General features: G+C 46.8%; 1 protein-coding gene across 3 annotated transcripts in view; it reads right to left on the reverse strand.

Moving 5' to 3' along the window:
* LOC129833042 (protein tweety homolog 3-like) overlaps positions 1-20,963 on the reverse strand; it is a 128,685-nt gene that overhangs the window by 78,318 nt on the left and 29,404 nt on the right. For all 3 annotated transcript variants that reach the window (XM_055897292.1, XM_055897291.1, XM_055897290.1), the window contains 9 exons: positions 20,679-20,790; positions 20,219-20,439; positions 19,037-19,132; positions 14,600-14,672; positions 13,946-14,021; positions 8,255-8,310; positions 7,025-7,117; positions 5,931-6,023; positions 551-687 (listed from right to left, as the gene is read on the reverse strand). In XM_055897292.1, the coding sequence (XP_055753267.1) occupies positions 551-687; positions 5,931-6,023; positions 7,025-7,117; positions 8,255-8,310; positions 13,946-14,021; positions 14,600-14,672; positions 19,037-19,132; positions 20,219-20,439; positions 20,679-20,790 (957 nt within the window). The remainder of the gene's footprint in view (positions 1-550; positions 688-5,930; positions 6,024-7,024; positions 7,118-8,254; positions 8,311-13,945; positions 14,022-14,599; positions 14,673-19,036; positions 19,133-20,218; positions 20,440-20,678; positions 20,791-20,963) is intronic.

Below are 20,963 nucleotides of genomic sequence, written 5' to 3' on the forward strand. Positions count from 1 at the left end.
ACGTCGTCAACCTTCAAAATTACACCACTCCATGCAATGGTTGCAATAGATTTAGGCAAAGCTTTGCACGATTAGGGAGAGGGGGATAACAGGAAGTGATATATTTGGGGAAGCAGATGGGCCCTCCTGGCCAGGTCCGATGGAACACGCTGCCAGTGTTCTACACACTAGCAACGGAAGACTTAAAGCAGCTAACACATTTAGTCAGGGGTTTAGAAACTCTTCAGGAAAAAAACAAATTCAATTCTATAATCTTATTGTCTCTGTCTGTCTGCAGGCAAATCATTTGAGTCATTTCCGTGTAATGTAAAAATGGGACTCAAGAGGCTACAGTCCGTGGTTCAGGCAAAAGCTCTATTAACTAATGTATGAGTTCTATTGGAAGCAATTCTAAATGGTTTCTCAAACCCTGAAATACTTAAAACATCGTTTATTTTCTGAACCATTTTCCTCATAGACATGGAGCACTAACATAGAAATAGCATTCAGGTCCAATTGGACTGTATGTGGTATTGGAAAATAGTGGTGTGTACGGGAGATGGGTTCTGACCTCTTGTTGTTCCAGGTGTGAGGTAGGCTGCATACGATGGCGCTGAACATGAGAGCCGTGACGAAGGAGAAGAACACCAGGTAGATCAGGCCCTCCAGTCCATCATAACACAACCCTGTTATAGCCTGGACATAGTCCTGGAACACAACACAGCAACACAGTTAACAACACAAGCCTGTTATAGCCTGGACATAATCCTGGAACACAAGCCTGTTATAGTCCTGGAACACAAGCCTGTTATAGCCTGTCATAGTCCTGGAACACAAGCCTGTTATAGCCTGTCATAGTCCTGGAACACAAGCCTGTTATAGCCTGGACATAGTCCTGGAACACAAGCCTGTTATAGCCTGGACATAGTCCTGGAACACAAGCCTGTTATAGCCTGTCATAGTCCTGGAACACAAGCCTGTTATAGCCTGGACATAGTCCTGGAACACAAGCCTGTTATAGTCCTGGAACACAAGCCTGTTATAGCCTGTCATAGTCCTGGAACACAAGCCTGTTATAGGCTGGACATAGTCCTGGAACACAACCCTGTTACACAAGCCTGTCATAGTCCTGGAACACAAGCCTGTTATAGCCTGGACATAGTCCTGGAACACAAGCCTGTTATAGTCCTGGAACACAAGCCTGTTATAGCCTGTCATAGTCCTGGAACACAACCCTGTTATAGCCTGGACATAGTCCTGGAACACAACCCTGTTATAGCCTGGACATAGTCCTGGAACACAACCCTGTTATAGTCCTGGAACACAACCCTGTTATAGCCTGGACATAGTCATGGAACACAACCCTGTTATAGCCTGGACATAATCCTGGAACACAACCCTGTTATAGCCTGGACATAGTCCTGGAACACAACCCTGTTATAGTCCTGGAACACAACCCTGTTATAGCCTGGACATAATCCTGGAACACAACCCTGTTATAGTCCTGGAACACAAGCCTGTTATAGCCTGGACATAATCCTGGAACACAACCCTGTTATAGTCCTGGAACACAAGCCTGTTATAGCCTGGACATAATCCTGGAACACAACCCTGTTATAGCCTGGACATAATCCTGGAACACAAGCCTGTTATAGCCTGGACATAGTCCTGGAACACAACCCTGTTATAGCCTGGACATAGTCATGGAACACAACAAAACAGTAATTACAAAATTACAAAAGTAATTTATAATGGTACCTGACATTATTTATGATCACAGTATGCACAGGGTGGTACAGTGCATCAGTCTCTTCAATTATGTGACGGTGCATGACGTTAGATCATTAGTAGATGTCATACATACATACATACAGTGAGGGAAAAAAGTATTTGATCCCCTGCTGATTTTGTACGTTTGCCCACTGACAAAGAAATGATCAGTCTATAATTTTAATGGTAGGTTTATTTGAACAGTGAGAGGCAGAATAGCAACAAAAAAAATCCAGAAAAACACATGTCAAAATTTTTATAAATTCATTTGCATTTTAATGAAGGAAATAAGTATGACCACTCTGCAAAACATGACTTAGTACTTGGTGGCAAAACCCTTGTTGGCAATCAGAGGTCAGATGTTTCTTGTAGTTAGCCACCAGGTTTGCACACATCTCAGGAGGGATTTTGTCCCACTCCCCTTTGCAGATCTTCTCCAAGTCATCAAGGTTGAGGCTGAAGTTTGGCAACTCGAACCTTCAGCTCCCTCCACAGATTTTCTATGGGATTAAGGTCTGGAGACTGGCTAGGCCACTCCAGGACCTTAATGTGCTTCTTCTTGAACCACTCCTTTGTTGTCTTGGCCGTGTGTTTTGGGTCATTGTCATGCTGGAATACCCATCCACGACCCATTTTCAATGCCCTGGCTGAGGGAAGGAGGTTCTCACCCAAGATTTGACGGTACATGGCCCCGTCCATCGTCCCTTTGATGCGGTGAAGTTGTCCTGTCCCCTTAGCAGAAAAACACCCCCAAAGCATAATGTTTCCACCTCCATGTTTGACGGTGGGGATGGTGTTCTTGGAGTCATAGGCAGCATTCCTCCTCCTCCAAACACGGCGAGTTGAGTTGATGCCAAAGAGCTCCATTTTGGTCTCATCTGACCACAACACTTTCACCCAGTTGTCCTCTGAATCATTCAGATGTTAATTGGCAAACTTCAGACGGGCATGTATATGTGCTTTCTTGAGCAGGGGACCTTGCGGGCGCTGCAGGATTTCAGTCCTTCATGGCGTAGTGTGTAACCAATTGTTTTCTTGGTGACTACGGTCCCAGCTGTCTTGAGATCATTGACAAGATCCTCCTGTGTAGTTCTGGGCTGATTCCTCACCGTTCTCATGATCATTGCAACTCCACGAGGTGAGATCTTGCATGGAGCCCCAGGCCGAGGGAGATTGACAGTTCTTTTGTGTTTCTTCCATTTGCGAATAATCGCACCAACTGTTGTCACCTTCTCCCCAAGCTGCTTGGCGATGGTCTTGTAGCCTATTCCAGCCTTGTGTAGGTCTACAATCTTGTCCCTGACATCCTTGGAGAGCTCTTTGGTCTTGGCCATGTTGGAGAGTTTGGAATCTGATTATTTGATTGCTTCTGTGGACAGGTGTCTTTTATACAGGTAACAAGCTGAGATTAGGAGCACTCCCTTTAAGAGTGTGCTCCTAATCTCAGCTTGTTACCTGTATAAAAGACACCTGGGAGCCAGAAATCTTTCTGATTGAGAGGGGGTCAAATACTTATTTCCTTCATTAAAATGCAAATCAATATATAAAATTTTTGACATGTGTTTTTCTGGATTTTGTTGTTATTCACTTTCCTCTCACTGTTCAAATAAACCTACCATTAAAATTACAGACTGATCATTTCTTTGTCAGTGGGCAAATGAACAAAATCAGCAGGGGATCAAATACTTTTTTCCTTCACTGTACATACATACATACATACCAGTTGAAGCCAGAAGTTTACATACATAAACCTTAGCCAAAAACATTTAAACTCAGTTTTTCAAAACTCCTGACATTTAATCCAAGTGAAAATTCCCTGTCGTAGGTCAGTTAGGATCACCACTTTATTTTAAGAATGTGAAATGTCAGAATAATAGGAGAATTATTTATTTCAGCTTTTATTTATTTCATCACATTTCCAGTGGGTCAGAAGTTTACATACAGTGAATTAGTATTTGGTAGCATTGCCTTTAAATTGTTTAACTTGGGTCAAACGTTTCAGGTAGCCTTCCACAAGCTTCCCACAATAAGTTGGGTAAATATTGGCCCATTCCTCCTGACAGAGCTGGTGTAACTGAGTCAGGTTTGTAAGCCTCCTTGCTCGCACACGCTTTTTCAGTTCTGCCCACACATTTTCGATAGGATTGAGGTCAGGGCTTTGTGATGGCCACTCCAATACCTTGACTTTGTTGTCCTTAAGCCATTTTGCCACAACTTTGGAAGTATGCTTGGTGTCATTGTCCATTTGGAAGACCCATTTGTGACCAAGCTTTAACTTCCTGACTGATGTCTTGAGATGTTGCTTCAATATATCCACATTATTTTCCTTCCTCATGACGCCATGTCAGGAACTGTGAAAAACTTTGTTGAAATGTACTTGGCTAAGGTGTATGTAAACTTCCGACTTCAACTGTACATACATACATACATACATACATGTACAGTAGGCCCGTATGACAGGACAGTGATGCAATTGTGCATGAGCAAATGTGCCTGGATACAGTACCGCTAACATGGTAACAGATCTGTCTGCTCCACTGTCTCGTAGGGCGTTACTTAGGTGCCAATACGATATGTATTGCGATTCTCACAATTCTAATATGTACTGCGGTTCCATACTGTGACTTTATTGCGAGTCGATCATTCAAAAATACTGCTGCTGCAGAGGGATAAGTCGGAGCCATGAGAAAATGAGGTTTGATCAGTCACGGAAATAAAAGTGCTGAAAACAAAATGGGCTCCCTATTTAAAAAGAAGATGGAGAACAAGCTATGAAAGACAAATAGTGGAGTTTTGGTGCAGGTACAGCCAACTGGTGCAAAAATAATATTGCGATATTGTCAAAACTATGAGATATACCTTCAAAAATAATAACCCGTTATGTAACTGCATGGAACTTTCCTTCCATCACTACCGTCTGGTTGCCATGTCATTTACATGTATCTATGACAACTAGTGCACAGTTCACATCACTTCATAGAAACACAACTAACCTACCAAACAGATGCTACATTTTGCCTGTCAGCTACACAGGGTTACTGTACACAGCGCCCTATCTGACACACATGCTACACAAGCTGGGGGAGGGAGGTTAGACATGACTATTTAATGATGCATCGCGTGGAGGAGTGAAAGCAGGCCAAGACGGTGCTTTTCCAGCGCCTCGCTTCAGAGCCAAGCAAATTACAGTCATTATCGAGAGGAAGTAGCTCGACAACATGTGCAATACCCGCGAGCGCTATTCAACATGACAAAAGCAGAGTAAGTTGGGAATAATATTGTCCAGCTTTTAAAGAAAACATTTCATGACGGCCGCTTCTGCTTCCTGCATTTGCACTGAGAGACGTCTTGGTTGTTGCCTCTAGGTACAGCATGTTTACATGTGATGTAGTGGCAGGCGTGTTACGCCATCCTCCTGGGTCATGCTCAGCACAATGTTCAGAAAGAAATATACGATGCAGAACAAACATCCCTCTCTGTAGAAGAACAAACCACGTCAGCTCTATTCACGTCATGACATTTCTATCTGCTACTGAAAGTGGCCCTGGTTTAGGCCGAATGTAAGCTCCTGGGCTACTACTTGATTGGCTCAGGTTCTCCTGCCCTCCGCTGTGAGGGCTGTGAGTTGTGTGGATGAGAGTGGAAGTGACAGTAGGAACAGTGAGACCCAGGCAGGGTTCTGACAGTGTGACAGTGGGCACCGGCCACATAGGGGTTAATAGGGGAGGACGTGAAGAGCTGTCAGGGAGGGCTGCTACTACAGATCAGAGAGATATGCAGCTCAGCCCAGGGCGGAGGATGCACTGCAGGCAGAGAGGAGCAGGTCTGAATACAGGGTTGAACGAAGAGCAGTGGAGCAGAGTTGAGCTCAGCGGAGCACAGATGCACATGCACAGGAGTGTGAACCGTGAACGTGGTCCTCTCCATCACACAGGCAGAGGGGAAGCCAACTGCGGGTCACGCAACGACTCACTGGACCGTCTAGCTTGCGCACACATCTGCAAACATCATCGGACTGGACATGCACCGAACGCACCGTACACGCTAACAACCACATCCCAGAGAGGGATATGTACACATGTAGACCGTGACCACGCAACACAGAGACCATACGACATCCCCCATGGAGTAAGGATGTTAGCCATGGTCCCCCTGGTGTCCCAGGCAGGAAGGCAGCTCACCATGTGCAGGCTTCGGCAGTCCACCAGGGCAGTGAGCTGATGCAGGCCGATCTCTGTGGTGTTCAGCACCCCCTGGATCTGCTCTAGATTCCCCTGCAAGACACACACAAACACACAAACGCTTTAAAAACAGGGCCGGGTCGACATTTAACACAGCAAATTAGGCCAGACCACTGTCTCAGTGTGCGTGTGAGTGTATGAGAGAGAGACTGGCAGTACTTAAATTTGGTGTCCTACTTAAACTAGTAAAGGAGGTTGGTATGATGTCAACAAAAGTAGAGAGTCGGCGAAACTTTGAGAAAACTCCCAAACCAGAACAGAGTCAGCAACCCTGACGCCTCGTGCAGACAGACTCCAGGGTTTTAATGGTGCGCACCACATTCCATTGAAATGAAGGTACTTCCTCCGAAACGTCAAACTAAGGCTATACCGCCGTCTGTCTGCACGAGGTGCAATAACAAACCACGTCCGGATTCTCCTATGGGCCGTAACGGCCGGCAGAGAACAGCGTCTGTCCAGAGGTCTATTTTCAATGACTAAATGGGACACGACGGCTGATGAGTGTTGATGGAGTTCTACATTTTTATTTTTATTTTTTTTACATCTCTGGTAGCCCAACAGAACGTGAAATGTTTCCATGAACTCAGCATTTTCTCTCTTCACTGTGCCACTGAAGCAGGCCTGCCTCTCTCTCTCTCGATTTTCCAACACGTCCCAAATGTCAGGCCTCATTTGTTGCTCTGTGCACACAGCGGAAAGCTCAGCGCTGGACAATACAACACATGGCTGTACAGAGGACGCCAGTGAAAGTAACATGAGCATAACGCAAAAGGGAAGTGCCAGCAGACTTTTGTGGCCAGGTGCACTCGTCTCCTCCCTCTCTCTGCCTCTTGGTCCATTGGTTCCATTCAGTGGACTGTTCAACCCTTAGAATTGCTACAATAGTACAGCCGGTGTATTCAGAGCAGGGGGAAAGGCAGGGTGTGTTTGTGTGGCGTGACTGAGCCAGCAGGTATACAGTAGTATCAGTACTCTGGCAGGTGGCGTTCACAGCAGGAAGTAATGCGATGGATGTCAGGAGTCAGGGCGCTCACCTTAGTTTGGGGATACTCTCTGGTGGCCGAGCGGAGCAGCTCAGACACGTCGTCCTGCATCTCCACTAAGGCTTTGTGGCTCCCGGACAACTTCTACAACACAAGAGGAAAACACAACCGCCTGTATCAGACATGGCACTGAGAACTGCGCTACTTGTTCAATGTCTTGGTGAGAAACCTCCTGACCAGAACACAGAACAACAACCTGCTAGCGAACTCAAGTCCTTTCTGATGGTCAAATATGTCCCTTTACACTCAACTCAATGTCGGCACATTGACACCTTGTACCTGTGAGATATATTATATATCAACCCTTTTTCTTAAAAGCAAGTCACAGACAGGGTCTTATGGTAGGGTCTTCAAATCACGTTAATATTTGACACTGGCAATGGCCTTAGTGGCCGTTTCGCAGTTCTACATTTAAACCTCCAGGAAAAGCAGACATTTGGCCTAAAAGATGAAAGGCACAGGGGGTGTGCACTCTGTTCTGTCTCTCCCAGCAAGACTGCTCCTCTCTAGTTGGACTGGTACAGTGAGTGTACGTCATAATATGCTTTTGAGGCCCCCCAAAAAAACAGTCTTGCAGCCTTGACCAGTATTCTTTGAACAAAAAACTTTTCTGGGAGATATGTTTTTTCGCTTAGATTTACGTTTTGCGACACTTTAATTAGCCAATAAAAAAGCTACAAAGTCTAAGTGAAAAGACAATATTTTCCCTCTGAAGTAGCGGTTGTTGACTAGTCTTACTCCTCTTACTGAGACTGTATTTTCAGCCTGAACAGGTACTAATGACGTCATTTCCACCAACTTCGCCCGCTGGGTCCGAGGCGTTGGTTTGAAATGTTAATCTGAGACGGCAGTCCACAGAGGAATCTAGAAAGGCTGCATATGATCATCATCTCCCTTCCTTCCGTCCAATGGGATCGCCTCATTTACACGCAGAGGTCATAGATCAGAGAGAAGATATGTGCATACATTATACAGTATGTATGTGGTGAGACGCATTAGCTAGATGAGAGTCATTTCACTGTTCAGCCTCATTAGATCAGATAAATTATAACCGGCATCAAAGTTACATGCTAGCCTGATTCACACATATACTGTATACTGAAAAAGATATGAATACTAAACATGCTTTAAAAACAAACATCCCTGGTGTCTGTGAGGCCTATATCAAAGCGCTTTGCTAAAATATGATGGCCAGTAAAAAGTCTGTTTGAAGTAGCCTACCTGTTGGAATGGGTTGGTTTGGCCCACACTGCATGTCATGTAGTACTGCAAAATGTCTGTGGAAAAACACACACAACAGGCCTGGATCAGATGATGTGAGCAGTACCGCGGACAACCTCAGTCTAGTTAGTTATCGTCGTGTCACTGTACTACTACACGGTGAATTGCATGTACACATTCTCACAGAGGCTATCATGTTTTCTCTCCAACCATTTCCCCTGTGAAAGCAGGTCCTTTAGAAGCTGCAGTATGTGGGAGCTTTCATTCACTACCATGGTGACTTACTGGATGGTATTTCTATTCCCTGACCTTGACATCCCATAGCCTTTATATGCCACTGCCTGAAGCAGTGCCTAGTCTACTGAATGTCAGCTGGTGAACCCCATAACCTACAGTGATGTGGTATAATCTCAGGTCAGCTTCCCCAGAGACAGAGAGAAATGGACAGAGATTGGGTTATTTTTTGGGGTTGCTTTTCTGAAGGAGGGTGAATAATGATCTTTGGGAGGGCCTGCAGAGTAATCAATGGCTGCCGATTAGCTGGGGGCTTGTGAGGAGAGGAGACCGGGGGCTCGAGAGGAGAGGAGACCGGGGGCTCGTGAGGAGAGGAGACCGGGGGCTCGTGAGGAGAGGAGACCGGGGGCTCGTGAGGAGAGGAGACAGGGGGCTCGTGAGGAGAGGAGACAGGGGGCTCGTGAGGAGAGGAGACAGGGGGCTCGTGAGGAGAGGAGACAGGGGGCTCGTGAGGAGAGGAGACAGGGGGCTCGTGAGGAGAGGAGACAGGGGGCTCGTGAGGAGAGGAGACAGGGGGCTCGTGAGGAGAGGAGACCAGGGCTCGAGAGGAGAGGAGACAGGGGGCTCGAGAGGAGAGGAGACAGGGGGCTCGAGAGGAGAGGAGACAGGGGGCTCGTGAGGAACCCGGTGCTCGTGAGGAGAGGAGACCGGGGGCTCGAGAGGAGAGGAGACCGGGGGCTCGAGAGGAGAGGAGACCGGGGGCTCGTGAGGAGAGGAGACCGGGGGCTCGTGAGGAGAGGAGACCGGGGGCTCGTGAGGAGAGGAGACCGGGGGCTCGTGAGGAGAGGAGACCAGGGCTCGAGAGGAGAGGAGACAGGGGGCTCGAGAGGAGAGGAGACAGGGGGCTCGTGAGGAAACCGGGGCTCGTGAGGAGAGGAGACCGGGGGCTCGAGAGGAGAGGAGACCGGGGGCTCGAGAGGAGAGGAGACCGGGGGCTCGAGAGGAGACCGGGGGCTCGAGAGGAGACCGGGGGCTCGAGAGGAGAGGAGACCGGGGGCTCGAGAGGAGAGGAGACCGGGGGCTCGAGAGGAGACCGGGGGCTCGAGAGGAGACCGGGGGCTCGAGAGGAGACCGGGGGCTCGAGAGGAGAGGAGACCGGGGGCTCGTGAGGAGAGGAGACCGGGGGCTCGAGAGGAGAGGAGACCGGGGGCTCGTGAGGAGAGGAGACCGGGGGCTCGAGAGGAGAGGAGACAGGGGGCTCGAGAGGAGAAGAGACAGGGGGCTCGAGAGGAGAGGAGACAGGGGGCTCGAGAGGAGAGGAGACAGGGGGCTCGAGAGGAGAGGAGACAGGGGGCTCGAGAGGAGCGGAGACAGGGGGCTCGTGAGGAGACCGGGGGCTCGAGAGGAGACCGGGGGCTCGAGAGGAGACCGGGGGCTCGAGAGGAGACCGGGGGCTCGAGAGGAGAGGAGACCGGGGGCTCGAGAGGAGAGGAGACCGGGGGCTCGAGAGGAGAGGAGACCGGGGGCTCGAGAGGAGAGGAGACCGGGGGCTCGAGAGGAGAGGAGACCGGGGGCTCGAGAGGAGAGGAGACCGGGGGCTCGAGAGGAGAGGAGACCGGGGGCTCGAGAGGAGAGGAGACCGGGGGCTCGAGAGGAGAGGAGACCGGGGGCTCGAGAGGAGAGGAGACCGGGGGCTCGAGAGGAGAGGAGACAGGGGGCTCGAGAGGAGAGGAGACAGGGGGCTCGAGAGGAGAGGAGACAGGGGGCTCGTGAGGAGAGGAGACAGGGGGCTCGTGAGGAGAGGAGACCGGGGGCTCGAGAGGAGAGGAGACAGGGGGCTCGTGAGGAGAGGAGACAGGGGGCTCGTGAGGAGAGGAGACAGGGGGCTCGTGAGGAGAGGAGACAGGGGGCTCGTGAGGAGAGGAGACAGGGGGCTCGTGAGGAGAGGAGACAGGGGGCTCGTGAGGAGAGGAGACCGGGGGCTCGAGAGGAGAGGAGACAGGGGGCTCGTGAGGAGAGGAGACAGGGGGCTCGTGAGGAGAGGAGACAGGGGGCTCGTGAGGAGAGGAGACAGGGGGCTCGTGAGGAGAGGAGACAGGGGGCTCGTGAGGATAGGAGACAGGGGGCTCGTGAGGAGAGGAGACAGGGGGCTCGTGAGGAGAGGAGACAGGGGGCTCGTGAGGAGAGGAGACAGGGGGCTCGTGAGGAGAGGAGACAGGGGGCTCGTGAGGAGAGGAGACAGGGGGCTCGTGAGGAGAGGAGACAGGGGGCTCGTGAGGAGAGGAGACAGGGGGCTCGTGAGGAGAGGAGACAGGGGGCTCGTGAGGAGAGGAGACCGGGGGCTCGAGAGGAGAGGAGACCGGGGGCTCGAGAGGAGACCAGGGCTCGTGAGGAGAGGAGATTGGGGTGCGTCTCTAATGGCACCCTACCCTACACCCTGGCCAATAGTAGTAGAGCACTATATAGGGAATAGGGTGCCATTTGGGACAGAACCTGGGTCGATGGTGACGGTTCAGAGCTCCGTAAACAATGCTAATGGGTTAGCTAGCAGCACAGTCAGGGACACTGTGCCAATAGGATGAAAAGTATCCTGCTTTAGGGAACTCAATCTGGGACGGTGTGAGGAGGAGACATGTATTCTCACCCACACACTCATGCAATTGAATAAATAATGCTATTTGGGAGTGCGTGACTCAAACATAGCACAGCATGGCAGAGGTTTGAATCAGAGTGGCTCTCCTTCTGGTCCCCAGTATTAATCACAGAGAACATCACCACCAACATAACACATGGCATCCTATTTCTGATGTCACACTGGCCTGTGACATCCACTGATTCCCACACAGTCAGGTGGATTCCGGATATCTAACACACACACACACACACACACACACACACACACACACACACACACACACACACACACACACACACACACACACACACACACACACACACACACACACACACACACACACACACACACACACACACACACACACACACACACACACACACACACACACCATGGTAGATACAAGAGCAAGTCTGCTCTGGTTATGGATGGGCCAGTTCACATCTGCCGTAGCTCCTCTAAACTGAGCTCCCTCCCTGTGAGTCTCATAAACAGTGTAATTATGGCACTGACAAGGGAAATGAACTGCTCATTCAATGATATCCTTGGATGGCCATATACAACAGGCTGAATAGAAGACCTCTCATTTACGGCTTGTAATAGTGTTTAAAGCAGCCAGTCAGAGATGACAGACTCATAACTTATCTTTGTGGGAGCTGCAATAATTGGGTTGAGGATTTTACTACCATAACGGCAGAGTGATGTAAAAGAGAAACAACGGCCGAAACGTTAAGCAGAGAGCGGGAGAATAGAACAGCCTTTCTGTTGGGGCTAGGACAGGGCAGTAAAGATCGACATATTACAGCCAGCGAGGAACAACAGATAAGATGAAGAATGGAACCAGAGCTGTTGCAGAGTGAACTATAACCTGCCCTGTAGGGTTCATTTACCAGGGCAAAATAAAACAGGAAATCGCGTGCAGTAATAAAAACCAACGGCTTGTCCAGGACGGCCACTCTCTTCTCCTGATGTCGAGTGACAGGTATGAAATAAGGACAGAACGGAATAAAAGGTAACGAAAAGGGGGACCTTTTCAAAGGCTGACGTTTACGAATTGAGAACAACAACCTTAGGGGAGGAAGGCAAGGTCATTCTTAGGGGTCACAAACATACACTGGACACCATGTTGAAGAGAGAGACTCTCTCGGAGTCATATCACCAACAGCGTACCAATTTCAAATCAAGTCTTGTTCAGCTCCCTTCTGAGTCTAAACCACCGTACATTCTAACCATTTCTGTTTATAAACACACAGGCATGTTAACACGCAGGGAAAACAGAACACAGTAACACCCCTGAATGACCGAGTCCAGCCCCAAGGCAGTGGGTGAAGCTACTGTACTGAACAGAGATCTGAGATGACGCACATAGGTCTTAACAACAGTTCAACTAGCCAGGATCTATAGTTAATGTTGGCTTTCCTAACTGGAGCTCCCTCCTCTAGTATTCCTACTGAGAGTAGACATAGAGGGCTTCACAATGACAGGGTAGAGAGCTCTATTTTCTCCAGCAATGACTTGACAATGGAGTGGTGATTTAGAAAGAGGATGACACTAACTGGGCAATAGTGTTAGGGGAAAAACATTGATAATCGATACAGTTACATATCGGGGTATTTTCGACCATGTATCGTTTTGACAATATCGTAATATTATTTTTGCGCTAGTTGGCTGTACCTGTACCTGCACCAAAACTACAGTATTTTTGAAATATGGAGCCAATTTGTTTTCAGCACTTTTATTTCCATGACTGATCAAAACTTGTTTTCTCATGGCTCCTTTGTGAGAATCGCAAGGCACCTAAGTATCGTGATTATATCGTCCCTGGCAATTCCCAGCCCTACTGATGACAGTGTTAAATTACGCAGTACTTTTCCACAGATACCGTCGACTGCAGTAGAAACACACACACACACACACAGCCTGCCGGCCTTCCTCCCTCACCATAACATGTCTCTCCTCATCCCCCTCCTCCACTGGTCTTATGTCATTCACACAGACTACTTCACACGCCCCTGGCTCAATCTCTCTCTCCCCTCATCATGGGACCAGATTGGCCAATTACGCCACGGGCCGTATTAGACACTTAAAATGCAGCGCAGCCCGTCACCCCTGGCTTGTCTGCCCGGCCACAGATGCTCTGGGGGTAATTTATTGAGTCCTATTACAGGTTTGAGGAGGTAGCTCATGCACCCCAGCCCAGGTCCATAAATCTGAAAGCAATACATTTCACCGCTGGCCAGAGAAAAGAAAGTTTTATCTCTCTCCCCAGGGTGGGATGGGGGATTGACTGAGCATCAAAGTGATTGGGCTTGTCTGGCACATATTAAAGCGCTTTTGGCATTTGTGTCGTTGCTCTGTCATTATTTCCGCATCATATCCCAGTGTGTATGCTACTGAAGGGAATGAATCCAATCATTTGTCAGAGCTATCAAAAACATCCAGATGAGAGTACCCCACGACAAAAGAAACACTTATATTTTATCACAGACGGTGTTAGAGCCAGGCTTGTCATTGGTGTTATGCATTTCCCCTTACAACGATTTTCTATTTTCTACAACTGCTGTAATGTTCTGTCAAGTTGAAGAGAGAACGCAATTCATAGTCAGCAGACGGTTCTCCTCCAAAACAAAACAGGATATGAACGCTTGTGACTGTGAAATTTAACAAAAACTTGCCTCTCAGCATTCTTGCACAAACAACTTAAAAAGTAGAGTAAGATGTGAATCTCACAGAGAGCAGTGTCTGTATTTCACTTCATGATTGATCTCACAATAAACGTGACAAATCTAAGACACGGGCGATTCTCTTAAATGAATCTTCACCTTTATTGAGCACTCCAGACTGTTCGGTCATTTGGGCGACGAACATGTCAGGAGCAACGCAGAAGTCACTGGAGGTCTGCAGAGAGGGGAGTGAAAACACATTCACACGGGGGGGAAAAACCAAACAGTCAGAAAGCACAACAGGACATTTCCCAACAACACAGTGGTTAGAATAATGAGAACGCATAGTCTGTAGGATAATCAGTCTCACTAGAGGATTCCATCAGGAGATAATAAAGATCACATGCACCATCGTGTCCAGGAAGGAAGACGAGGCAGGGGGGTGTCATCTCTGATTCATATGCAGGGGAGGGAATTATCCATTTGAAATGGTGTGGGAGGGGGATTTGCATAAAGACAGATCCCACTGGGTCCTACACATTTGATAAAGGCACAACCAACGGCACACTGCACCAGCTATAAATTGTAGTAGCTAGTCTGCCTCGCAAGTGTTAACAAACCTAACTTCATGAATCATACTGATAATACTACCTCATGCCAAACATTCTATTTTGTTCAGTGTCAGCTGGCACACTGCAGTGACTCAGGTAAAAGGTTGTACAGGTTCTAACTCCCACACTACTGTGGGGCTGAGCTCTGGGTTCCAAGCCTCAACATAGAGATATAGAGCCATGTTCCCATGGAGACACTCACGGCAGACACAGCCAACTCCAGACCCAGGGAGGCCCAGCTGATAACCAGAGCCAGGATGCCCAGAAGACACACTCTGGGGAAGGAGAGAGAGAGAGAGCGAAGACAGAGGTTAGAACAGGACTGCCTCCCAGAAGAAATATCAGCCCGTACAGAGACGCACGAGATTGAACTTCACTCAACTTTACTACAGATTCACCCCGTTAGTTTACACTTGCAACGTTTCCCTCTACTGTGGGAATTGTGATCGGATCAACATAATATTTGTCCCTTTCAATGCAACATACCAGGGGAAAAAGTGATATTTTGTTATAGGCAGAGCGCATCGGAGGAGGATTCTATTGCATTGACAGGCACGAGCGACCGCGAGTTGATGCACTTGTTTTGAGATCAAAGTGAAGAACCGCATGTACCCACCTGCGTGCACATTTTAGGGCTGACCCCATTTAGTCGATTTTTTGGTTGACCGAGATTTCTTTCGTTTTTATTTATCATCATTGTCTACAAGACAGCCGTATCTGTGAAATTGTTTATCCGACTTTTTGTGGTTGCGTGAGGCTTGGTGCTCACGGAATCAGTAGGCTATTAAGCAAACACTCAAACAGGCAACAGAAGCAGATTGGCACCTGTCTGAGTGGACTAATCCATTGTGGAAGCCGTGGGGATGGCACAGTCCATCACTAAGACGTGCTACTGAAATTGTATATGGTTATATTACCTAAGAACAATGGTGCAACACTAATAAAAATAATATTACTTTATAAAAAATGCGCTTTCCCGCGTTGGATAGTGGTCGCTGTCCGTGGTTCTGAAATATCAGTACGCTGTTGAATTGGTGCTTTTCCTAAACCATGTTGCTATGTGCATAATAGCAAAGTTAGCCAGCATATGTGGGAGGCAGCAGCAGAGTTTGGACACGAGAAAAAAGCTCTTGCCTTAATTGTCTAAGAAAAGTGAGGAAGAAACTTAATTAGGTCTATAATCAAAATGGGATTGGCTTTATAAATCATCCTTATACATCTACATAAATAAGACAGAATCTGCTTCTGTTGCCTGTTTGAGTGTTTGCTTAATAGCCTACTGATTCCGTGAGCACCAAGCCTCACGCAACCACATAAAGTCGGATAAACAATTTCACAGATACGGCTGTTTTTAATCTTTGCTATGCTGTAATAAAGTCGTTACACATTTTCTTCATTAGAACAGCCTCTCTGGTATTATTTATCATTTATTTAGTGTTTGCACGGTTCCAAATTGTCCGAAACATTATATTTATAAATCATAATAATAACCCTCCTTTTTCTTGATCTCCTTGTTATTATGATCATCATTATAATAACAATAAGTAATGTCATTATCATTAGTAGGCTTAGTATAGCAGCCTTGTATATCCACCATCGAGCTGAAGGCCTAAGAGCACCTCCTGTTTAGTCTTAATACCGTAACTTACTTAGGACTATATTTCAATAGTTAAATAGGCTACAGTACTGTATCAATCAATCATTCACCTGTTCATGTCATCGCACAGCATACGAGTCATTCATTATTTGAAATGCAATCAAGCATTTCAGCTAAACAATTAAAGCACTCAGCACTTGCTCCTCATTTTTCTTGATCTCTAGTATTTTCCACAACTAGTCAAATTTATTCCACACTTCTGACTTCTCCTTCACCTCCTGAGCAACCAGTAAACATTCCCGTTTCGAGTTTGTCACGTCCTCTGCATCCCTTTTGCGTGTTACGGTGTTCAGAGTTTGTTACAACTAATTGATTGATGTAATTATATGCTATAGGTCAGGCCCTATTGGTCACGTGCATGCGATGCATACGTGTGTCACGTTAAGAGCAAGGGTCAAGGGAATAGGGAATGTTTTTCCTAAACAAATGAGGGATTTAGGTAACAGAATTTTTCAGTCAGAAATGGTTGTAATTATGTTGCATCTTCAACAACATGGACAGATCGATAAACTCTGTTGATGTTATGTGGTGGTCGCTGCAGCAGGGAGAAGAGAGACAAAGTGTGCTAGTCACAGTCATTCGCTGCCATTTTTTTTAAAAACACAAGAGCAGCAAGTCTGAGCCCGGTCTGGCACAATCAAATCAATTGCGGTCGGAGTCCCTCTCGTCATTTGTGTGTCTTAATTATTTAATCAAACAGTGTGCTTAAAGCCTCAGGCAAGCTCAGTGCATATCGTTGATTTGATTAACACACATAGGATGTGTCTATATATGAAAAATACACGTTTAAAAATTCTGACCAATAGATTGGTCGAAAGAACAGACGACTTAAATTATTAAAATAATAAAAAAAATGTAAAAAATGTAGTCAGGGATAGCTCTAGCACATTTGTTCATAGGCCTATTCTTTGATAGTTAGTGAGTTATTAGCCAAATTATACTGTAGCACATTTTTGGTAAGCAATGGAGGAGTGATTGTTTCCTACAAGAGCACAAAACTATTGATTCATTCTTTTTTCTTTTTTTAATCGATACGGTTACATATCCGGATATAATATTTATGATATTTCGTATAATTTTGACAATGTCGCAATTATTATTTTTGCGCTAGTTGGCTGTACCTGCACCAAAACTTCACTATTTGTCCTTCATAGCTTGTTCTCCATCTTCTTTATAAAGCTCATTTGTTTTATGCACTTTCATTTCGATGACTGTTCAAAACCAATTTTCTCATGGCTCTCCCTTGTGAGCAATATGTTCAGAACGCAATAAAATGACAGTATCAAATCACTAATACATATAGAATCGTGAGAATCTCAATACATATCATATTGGCACCTAACCACGAAAACATTGTATTGTGAGGTCCTTGGCAATTCCCAGCCTTCACAAAATGTGTACATTTCTAGCACTCTTTGAAAAGCGAGTCAGGTAAAGATATTCTTTTATGGCTTCAAGTGGCAATATTGTATTTTAAGACAGGCTTGAATAAGCTAAGTAGGCAATATGCAGAGGGTAGCATACATTTTTGTCTGATGCTCTGAAATAATAACAATGTTATGGGAATAATAATGCATTTTATTTTGTAAAGTAGCCTTTTGCAAGTAGCTAAAACAGGTTAATGTCAAGCCCTGCATGTTTTCAAAAGTCTCATGGAATGTAGGCCTGTATCATAGAACAGTTATTTCAATAGTTAATCCATGCTAAAATGTTATGGGATACATTTTCTCCATAGTTTTTTATGGTAGGCCACTCTGGTAGGCCAACATTATGATCAAATAGCCACAGTAGCCCACAAGTAGGCCACAAGTAGGCCACAAGTAGCCCACAAGTAGGCCACAAGTAGCCCACAAGTAGCCCACAAGTAGCCCACAAGTAGCCCACAAGTAGGCCACAAGTAGCCCACAAGTAGCCCACAAGTAGCCCACAAGCAGCCCACAAGCAGCCCACAAGTAGCCCACAAGTAGCCCACAAGTAGCCCACAAGTAGCCCACAAGCAGCCCACAAGTAGCCCTCTGGCCACTGTTAAAACTAACCAAAAAACTGGGTACAGCCTCAGTTCACACAGTAAAAATGCACTGGAAGTTGCACAGAACTTTCATAACATTCAAGTTCGCTCCAAGGAGACAAAAATGTTCTCAATGGCGCAAAAAAATTGAGAGAACATTGCCTTGGACTGGGAGTTGCTTAGCCTTAACACCAAACGAAGGCTATTACACATTATGACTGATGTAAATAAAATGCTGGAGGGTTTAATGTTGAGCTATGAAAAAGGAAACCTTGATTTCAACCCTAAACACCCACAGGGACTTGGGATAATGTTTCCCTCATCTCACAAGGAGAGTTAGGGTTAATTATGTTAGAGGAAGTACCCTTTCATTGGTCTCTGGGCAGGGCTTGAGGATGACCTGGGTATGATTCACTGAGGATGCGTGAGATGAAAGGACATAGGAGGGATAGGAGAGGGGGACCTGGGGGAAGCATAAAGCCCAATGCTCTGGAACTGACTCACATGACAATGAGCCACCCAAACTGACCCCGCTGTATCCACAGACACAGATCATTAAATGAAATAGAAGGGACTGAAGAGGAGGACAGGCAGTGCTGAGCCTGTGTCCCTGATGCCTTTTAAAAAGGATCTAACATACTTTCCAGCAGAGTTGTCAAGAGTTGACACAGAGGAGTTTTCTGAGAGATGAGTTTTAATGCACGTGCCAAATGGACTGTGACTGGCTGACACTTTATGAAGCGCGAATTCGTCTCACATAATCGCAATGACAAGGTTATTCAGCGTACAGTCAAAAGTCATTTGCAACGGGCGTACAAAGTGATACACGAGATAAAACTTCTGACACGTTGGGAGGCTTTCGTTTTATTTCAATAATTGAATAGCATGACAATTGCTGTAAATATATGGCCTAGCAGAATATGGTCCCCCTCCTCAGTTATTTTTGGCTCACTCCCTCACATGCTAGGACTCACCCAATAAGTGTTCCCTTGGAGTTGCGAATGAGGCCAAACAGCACCAGCAGGCAGATGAGGATGTTGAAAAGCAGCAGGCCTAAGTAGCCCAGCCACCTGAGGTGGAACACAACAATAACAACAGTTACGGAACCAACACCCAACCACAAACACAACAGAACTATAGACCGACTGACTGAAGAAACCCCAACACCTGCTGACAAACGCAGCACAGTACAGAAAGAAGAAGATGTTATCTATGACCACCGTACAAATCACATCGGTACTGCTAAAGAAATCAAAAGGGTACAAACATGGGGATTGCTTCAAACATGCATAAAACAAAACAAAGAAAACATAAAACAAGACCACTTCCCCTGCGAGATGCTGAGGGAGGAAGTGTTTGAGACGTCGAGAGGAAGTAGCAGGGAGGGTCGGCTGCTGAATCAGACTGATTTAACTGTAAAAGGCGTTTCCACCGTTGACTGCAGCCGTCGCCGTTAACTACTTTCACATTCATACAGATCCAACTGAACATCACTGGCTGGCTGGCTGGACGGTCTCGCCAGGAGAGAGATGAACTATCCAACTGTGAAATGTGCTGAGGATATATAAACTCATCTTACACTGCAGGGTTGTTAACACGAGTTTCAGGAGGGAGGACTGTGTTGTGTGTTTCGGGTTTCATCCAGTGTCTCCTCCCACTACATGGTTCATTTGAAGGGTTTTCCCAGAAAAGGTCTGATCTTGTTCATATTAGCCTTTTCTGAGTTTCAACTGATATGATTCTCTCTCTAAAGGGCCTAGCAGTAGTTTATGCAGCACGACACCAGCATAAACATAAATCTACGAGGAATGACGTACTGTTCGCGTAAACTGCTAATCCTGTAGTGCAGGATTCCTCTCAGAGTGGAAGCTGTGTAGCTCTGTTCACACTCCATTAAACCCACGTTGCTGTGAGCTCCTGTATGTAAATGAGGCAGCAGCAAAAGTAGCTAATAATAAAAACTCCCTAATCCCCAACTTGAAATACAAGCAATGTATCGTACAACATGACAAGAAAACAAACTCCAACTACATTCATCTACAATAGCCAAACGATGTACTAAAACAAACAGGCCTCAGTTCTAGTAATGGTTTTGGTGAACCATAGAAATTGTATGTCCTGAGATGTCATGTCTCCCAAGTCTGCCCATCTCTCACCTGTACCAATCGTAGAGCTCGATGTTGACGGCCAGCTCCTCCAGGGAGATGTCTCTGTTGCCCCAGAAGGGGATCGCCCCCATCTGTCTCACCAGCTCGTCCAGCTGGCCCTGCAGCTTCTGGATGATAGACAGATAGTCTGTGTGCTTGGCGTATTGGCCCTCCAGCTGCCCCAGACTGCCATCCGCCGTCTGCTTCAGGGAGCCCGTGCTGTCTGATACCTAGGTAGTAGGCACAGAGAGGGACACCCAAGGTCACTAACAACCCACTCCTTATGGGGATAGACAAAATCAAGAGTGTTAATTATATCGTATCTATTTGGGGTTAGCAGGGGAATCATTGCTCCTTATAGTAATCAACAGTATGATGACTGTGAATGGTGGGCCCAGCCCATGTTATGGCTGTGACAGTAGAGATTTTGCTACGGTGTCATTGTTTCAATGAGAGTTCTGAGTATTACCAGTTTCTGCACTCCTGCCACCGTGCGGTTGGCGTGGCGCAGGGAGTACGTCAGCCTGTTCACTCCGTCACAGGTCTCGCCGTTCCCATAGAAACCGACAGCAATGCCGGCGCTGAAGGGAGACAAAGGGGAGGAGAGGAAGCTGTTAGGAGGAGGAAGAGGGGTCGGCATAGCACGGCAGACCGACAGACGAAGGGGGTAGGCATGTGAACCCTGCATCAACCCCTGCCAGGGATAGATACCACTGAACAGGCAGCATTGAGCTCCAGCAGAAAGCCTCTCTAT

The sequence above is a fragment of the Salvelinus fontinalis genome, chromosome 34 (genome assembly GCF_029448725.1).
Source record: "Salvelinus fontinalis isolate EN_2023a chromosome 34, ASM2944872v1, whole genome shotgun sequence".
Classification (NCBI taxonomy): domain Eukaryota; kingdom Metazoa; phylum Chordata; class Actinopteri; order Salmoniformes; family Salmonidae; genus Salvelinus; species Salvelinus fontinalis.